The following is a 6785-nucleotide window of genomic DNA, read 5'->3' as shown; positions in this document are numbered from 1 at the left end:
CTGACCACAGGTGTAAGACTGAATGGTCTGTAAATGCCAACAATTTCCCTATTACCCTTGTTGAAAAGAGGAACAACATTCCCCTCCTTCCAATCCTCCGGTACGACTCCTATGGAGAGGTAGGAGGCAAATATTCTTGCGAGCGGCTTAGCAACATCCTTTCTTGCTTCCCGGAGCAGCCTAGGATAAATCTGGTCTGACCTTGCGGACTTAACAATCTTCATGTTTTTCAAAATTTCTAGCACATCAATTTCATCAATCTTGATCTGGTCAAGACTGTATCCCAGCTCCTCTAAGTTTTCATTTACATCAAGTTCTCTTTCCTTGGTGAAAACCAAAGCAAAAAACTCATTTAGGGCTTCTCCTCTCTGCTCAGACTCCACGCACAAGTTCCCTCCACTATTCCTGATCGGCCCTACCTTCTCCCTGATCATTCTCTTAATATTTCTATGAAATAATAAAATCAAAGATAAATCAATACAACTTGGATTTGTTTTTAATTTTAAAGAAGACAACTAAAACAAGGACCAGCTGAAGCTTGTCTTTTTTGTAATCTCTTACCTCAACCTTTCTTCTTAAAAGCTTTCAAATCATATTATGATGCAACAGAGGGTAGAGCAATCTGGACCCGCAGCCTGCGCAATATTTCTTCCTTGCAAGTTCTATATATTTGCTCCTAATGCTATAAAGCTTTGGAATTTTTACTCACCCAAATACAAATATATTATATTTCAAAACAGTCATCATAGCTTAACTCAAAATCTCTAATAAATTCATGTGTATATATTTATATCTTCTGTCTAAAGTGTTACAACCGAGGCCAGAAGAGTGAACTGTCTCCCTTGAGTTCCACTACTCCACTGGTGACAACATAACTCTAAATGTTTTACTCAGCTACATCTATATTAGATTCAAAACAGAATGATTCATCAATCAGGTTCCTTCAACAAAAATACAATTATCAATTTGTTATACAAGCAGAACTTATATTTGATAAAGATGTAAAAGTGATTAGTGATATATGGAAGTATAAATATTTACCTTTCTAAATAGTGCGTGCACGTGCACACACACACATATACATTTGTTAAAGGAGAAGTCAATAAACTTTAGCATTACTGAAAATATCACATTCTGTCAAACATTTTCATTGTGCACTCATAGAATTCTCAAGAAACACTGTCTGCAGAGATTCAGTTTGAAATAAAAATCTTCTGCCAAATACTGTTACTTCTCAGAAAATAAAGAAAAGAATGAAATGTTCCAGATGGCTTTCAGTCTGGCATCCCTGCATATATTGCAGGATGTCACTTGACACACACATTTGTCACTGGGATCTTCTCAGAAGCAGAACATTCAGGAAATGTCAAGAGGAAGTCTTCCAGAAACCTTTCAGATACAATATCTGTTGCAGTTTATCAGCTCTCACCAAGAACCCTCTGAATGGTTTCTCCCTTTGCAAGCTAAGCACACCTGAACTCTAAACAATATCAAAGAGCCAAAATCCTGTCCACAATAAACACGAATGTGTGACTTCTCGTAAGTCCAAGCAGTTTCCACAGTCTATCAGCCTTGGCTGTTCACTGAGCTTAAAACATGTGACTACCAGCTAATGATTTGAAAAATAAATATCTCACGGTATCCTTTCAGTAACATTTTTAAAAAGCTAGGCCCTGGTATTTACTCAGCACTTAACTGACTAATTTTCATAATCCTGTACACATCAGTCCTCAAACTATATTCAGAAATACATGTGCCTTAATTTTTAAAAAATGCTGGCTAGTTTTTTTTAAAACATAATATAAGCACAGATCACTATTTTGGTTTTATTTATGATCAGTGGATAATAGAAATATTTCAACAGTTGAAGGTACCTGAATTTAAAGTTTTATTTGCAATGACCAGCAATACCATGGGCAGAATAGATAAAGTTAAAATCAATCCATTCAGTTTTTCGTTCTTGCACAGGGAAGTTGATTTGGTTGTATATAAGACAGAGTACAGATCAATAAGTTATGCCATGAACCAATCCTTTTTACAAGATTTTTTTCCTGAAAGTTTGGTGGACATTGTAAATATGAGCAATTGAAGCTGAGATAATGGACATAGATAGAATGAAGGTATAAAATGGTGAATAATGTGAAAGCTTGTATTTGAGGTAAATACCATTTAAAATGTGTAAATTAGAACATGTGGGTGAGTGGTTTGGTGGTTAACGACAGATGTATGATGTCACCAGATGTAACATTTATTTTACCATTCTGACTTCCCTTTCACTACAGTAACGCTTCTGCCTCTAGCCCTTAAATCAACTATAAAGAAAGAACAAGCAATGCTGTGAAATATAACTATTGCCAAGATGGGTTTTATTCATCATGCAACTGCTCTTTTGGCATTAAACATGAATGGTAAGTGATTTATACATTTGATTAAGTGATATTTCTTATATTGGAAGAACAAATCAAAATCACTGTAAAATAGAGAAAAGTGCAAAGCCGAAACAATAATATGGAGATACTGCAGAAACTCTTGTCAAGGCTACACAGAGCAGAAATTGGAAAGACACAATTACACTATTATTTGCACCGATAGTAAATATTTTTAGGTAGATTTGGAGGTATTGATGATATTTTCCAATCTAACTTCCAAATGCAATACAGAGGTGGTGGGGGGCATTTTCAAACAGATATTGTTGCATCACTTCAGCTTCAAATTAGATGTAAAGTACATTCAGCACAGTGTAAACCACTTTGTAATAGTGTTTAAACAATCAATTCGACCAGCTGGCACATTTGTAAATGGAGTGGTCATTTGGAAAGATAGACGAGGCAGACCAAATGGCTTCTCTCACCCAATGCAACAACAACTGGCTTTTATTTCACAACCTAAACACAGGAAAATGTTTGTCAGTGCATCATAGGGAGATGCCTAAAAGCCTGGCCAAGAGATGGATAATAATGACTGTTTGATAGTTAGAAGCAGAAAGAAATTGATGGAAGGAATTCCAAAAAATGGGAAGAAAGTAGATGAAGACATAACCACCAAATGCAGGGATACAGGCCAGGGAATACATAATTTATTGGATAATGCTGCTCCCGTATTTAAATTGTTGTTGACTGTTAGTAAGTGCCAACTCTACTCTTTTAATTTATATTAAAAAGGGAAACGAAACAGGAATTGCAAGTGAAACTGAGGAGGGCTGGCAGCATTTCTGGAGACAAAGCAGGTTTTTTTTTCTTTTGGGTCCAATAACCCCTCTTTGGAACTGAACCAGTATCCATTATATTTCTTACAGTTGCAATCAGAATGGAATTTCGACGCAATATGTGGTAGAGCGAAATGACCATCTACAAACACACACTTCAACAATAAATTTGTTCAGTTCTAAAACAGGGTCACTAGACCTGAAATGTTAACTTTGCTTTCTCTTCTCAGATGCTGCTAGACTTGCTAAGTGTCTCCAGCAATTTCTGTTTTGATTTACATTTCTGCAGTTCTTTGTGTTTCTTCCCCCCACAAGGTAGACCTCTGTGCAACAATATGTAGTTCAACCTGCAGCATGACTTGGGTCTTCCACCTCATGACATGACACTGTAAATTCTCATTTGAGACCAGTTAGTACATTACCAGTAAAAATTGGATCTGTGAGAGAAATGCAGAAAGAGTCATTAAGTTACAGATTATGAAAGTAAAACCCATTTATAAATCAGAACAACTTATATTTTGCCATAGGCAGTTACATGGTGCATGTCCTTATGTGGCTCTTTGAACAGGAAAATATGCCTTAATCATTGTATTGCATAAGTTTTATGTGTTGGACACAAAATGGTTGCATACATGAGCGTGATTTAATCATGGTTTGCTTTTCTGATATTCAAATGAAAGCTGTAATCTCATTTTTTTTACACAATCTGAGATTGTCAAAGTAGTTTGATTTCTTGAAGTTAACACCAGTATCCATTATATTCTTACAGTTGCAAATATAAAGAATTTAATATCACTATATGTGATAGAATGAAATGACCTATTACACACACATGATTCAGAAACAAAAATTCCTGTCCAATGAAAGACAAATTTCAAGTCTAAATAATTTGAAGAATTTGATGTTTTAAAACAAGTCGTTGCAAAGCTAACATGAAAGTCAAGGCACTGAAGGGAAAGATACCCCAAAAAAGTCAATAAAATGTTAATTTTGCAAGAGCAACTGAACAGATATTACATTCCAGGCAGTAATTTCACTTCAAATAGTACAATAGGAAGAAATGGTTGAGGAGTAGTAATGTCAATAGATGGGTAATCAGGAGGTCCAGGTTAATGCTTTAGGGAAACAGATTCAAGTCTCATTTAAATTCAGTTCATAAAACATTTGGAACTGAAAGCTATTCCTGATAACAAAGTCTGTGAAACTATCATTGATTATTGTGAAAGTCCTCGAGGAGAAAGTGAGGTCTGCAGATCAGAGCTGAAAATGTGTTGCTGGAAAAGCGCAGCAGGTCAGGCAGCATCCAAGGAACAGGAAATTCGATGTTTCGGGCATAAGCGTGATGAAGGGCTTATGCCCGAAACATCGAATTTCCTGTTCCTTGGATGCTGCCTGACCTGCTGCGCTTTTCCAGCAACACATTTGCAGCTATTGTGAAAGTCCATCTGGCCCATGAACATCCTTACCATCCTTAGACATGACTCCAGACCGACAGCAATTTGGTTAGCTCTCAACTTCTGCAGAAGTGGCACAGCAAACTATTCAGGTGGGTAGAAGGCAATGAGGACTGAGCCACAAAGGCTGGCCTTATCAGCAATGTCCAAATCCTGTGAAAGAATAAATAAATTCTTATCAAGTACTTTGCTGACTATAAATCACTTTGAGATATCCAGTACTTGTGAAAAATGCTGCATAAATGCAGACCTTTTTTCTATAAGAATAATGGTGGTTAATGGGCTGCCCATCCCGCTTCATATTCCCGATGCACTTGCACCTCTGTTTCTGCTGACTGGGTTAACCTATGGTTGCCCAGAGTTGGTGAGCTGCAGAAAAAAAGCTTGTTTGGTACATTTAATTCATCTGTAGCATAGTCTTGAAGTTTGAAGCTAAATGTGGTTCAGTTCCAGTAGGGTGTGTTCAGCAACCACACCATGTTTTGAACAGAAGTTGTTATTCTGGTCTCTATATTTCATGCTGTCAGTTTGACTACTCTTCAGTAATATTGAACTTTTCTGCACATTTTGCCCCATCTACCTCAGATGCTCATTCCCTTGTGTTCATGTCCCACTAAAACAACTCCTCTGCAATATGTCCCATACACTCTCTGCAAAGATTGTGGATGTTTAAAATATTTTTTGTGGCTTTAAAGGGCTTGAAGCACCTTTTAGACACCCCTACAGCTATTTCCCTTCAAATCGCCACATTATTAAACTTGAAACTGTATCTCTTTAATTGCATTTCATGATTTCTACCTGTGCAACACATAACTGGTGACACTGGGAGTTAGTTTAAATATCATTTATAGCTGGTTGATTTCCATTCAATTTAGCTCACTGGTATGTGAAAAAAACTTGAGCAATGGGATCTTGGCAGCATTTTTTAGTTGGGATCCTGAAGCAGCTGTGAACAGCTGGAGAGTGGCAGTGCCCATGATGTTCTGAGATTACACATATGCAGATGGAACCTGATGCGATGAGGACCTGGATCTGCTTTCCCACCATATTTTCTCTCACTAGTTCCAGCAGCAACTGTTTGCACCTGAACAGACTGAAGCGTTCATGTTTAAGAATATAAGAACATTGGCTTTTTATTATCTTGCTTTTACTAATAACTGTACGATTAATGACTTTATTTTTGCTGGAATTCAGCTTTGTTGATTTTTTAAAAATCTATAAAACCTGCTACAGGAAAATCCCCATAAAATGGCAGTATTTATAAAATTGGACAGATGTTTGATTTCAGTCAGGGTTAAATTTAAAAACGTTTTGAATAATGTGTTAGCTTTAGCCTGGAATTTAATTAGCCAAAAGCTCTCATGCATTGGCAAAGTTATAATTGTAATCTAAACTGAGGCATTTTTACATGTTGTGGTCAGATACACGGAAACATTGGTAGTGATGTGGTCAAAGACAAAGCTGACCAAATAACTTTCTCAGGTGAGGAAGTTATCCATGCTACATCAGTTCCAACTGTGCTTCAATTTAACTCTAATCTAAAGAATACCCCAGCAACCTCAAAACCTAACAGAGACAATTTTGAATTGTGGTCAAACTAACCCACGGGCAGAGATATCAGCCTGACAGAAAATTAGCCAAACTAAAGTTAACAGCAGTTATTGACAAAGAACAGTGGAAATCAAGATCAAAGAGTTTACAAAATATCAAAGAAAGCCAATTCCAACCAGTCTAAAGGTTGCATATTGGCAAAGAGTTGATCAAACATTCTGGCAGCTTGACGGCCTAAGCATGTACACTTTACACTTTCTTAGTTAGTTGTATCTTTGTCCTACTGAACCTCCAGGGCACCATTATAAGACACCGAAGCTTGAAGTCCTATTTTGTAGAGACAGGATTTGGTATCATTGAAGTTGAGAGTGTGGTGCTGGAAACAACACAGCAGGTCAGGCAGCACCCAAGAAGCAGGTGAATCGATGTTTCAGGCATAAGCCCTTCATCATTCCTGATGAAGGGCTCATGCCCAAAACGTGGATTCTCCTGCTCCTTGGGTGCTGTCTCTCCTGCTGTGTTGTTTCCAGCACCACACTCTTGACTCCGATATTCCAGCATCTGCAGTTCTCACT

General features: G+C 37.3%; 1 protein-coding gene across 1 annotated transcript in view; it reads left to right on the top strand.

The window, feature by feature from the left end:
• Positions 1-2322: 2322 nt before the first annotated feature.
• Positions 2323-6785, top strand: part of LOC132820742 (uncharacterized) — a 79493-nt gene continuing 75030 nt past the window's right edge. Inside the window, exon 1 of the mRNA XM_060833013.1 lies at positions 2323-2408. Coding sequence (XP_060688996.1) covers positions 2360-2408 — 49 coding nt within the window. The 5' untranslated portion in view covers positions 2323-2359. The remainder of the gene's footprint in view (positions 2409-6785) is intronic.

This window comes from Hemiscyllium ocellatum, chromosome 12, assembly GCF_020745735.1.
Source record: "Hemiscyllium ocellatum isolate sHemOce1 chromosome 12, sHemOce1.pat.X.cur, whole genome shotgun sequence".
NCBI classification, from domain to species: domain Eukaryota; kingdom Metazoa; phylum Chordata; class Chondrichthyes; order Orectolobiformes; family Hemiscylliidae; genus Hemiscyllium; species Hemiscyllium ocellatum.
Note: the sequence above shows the minus strand (reverse complement) of the source record. Positions and strands in the feature narration are given on the sequence as shown.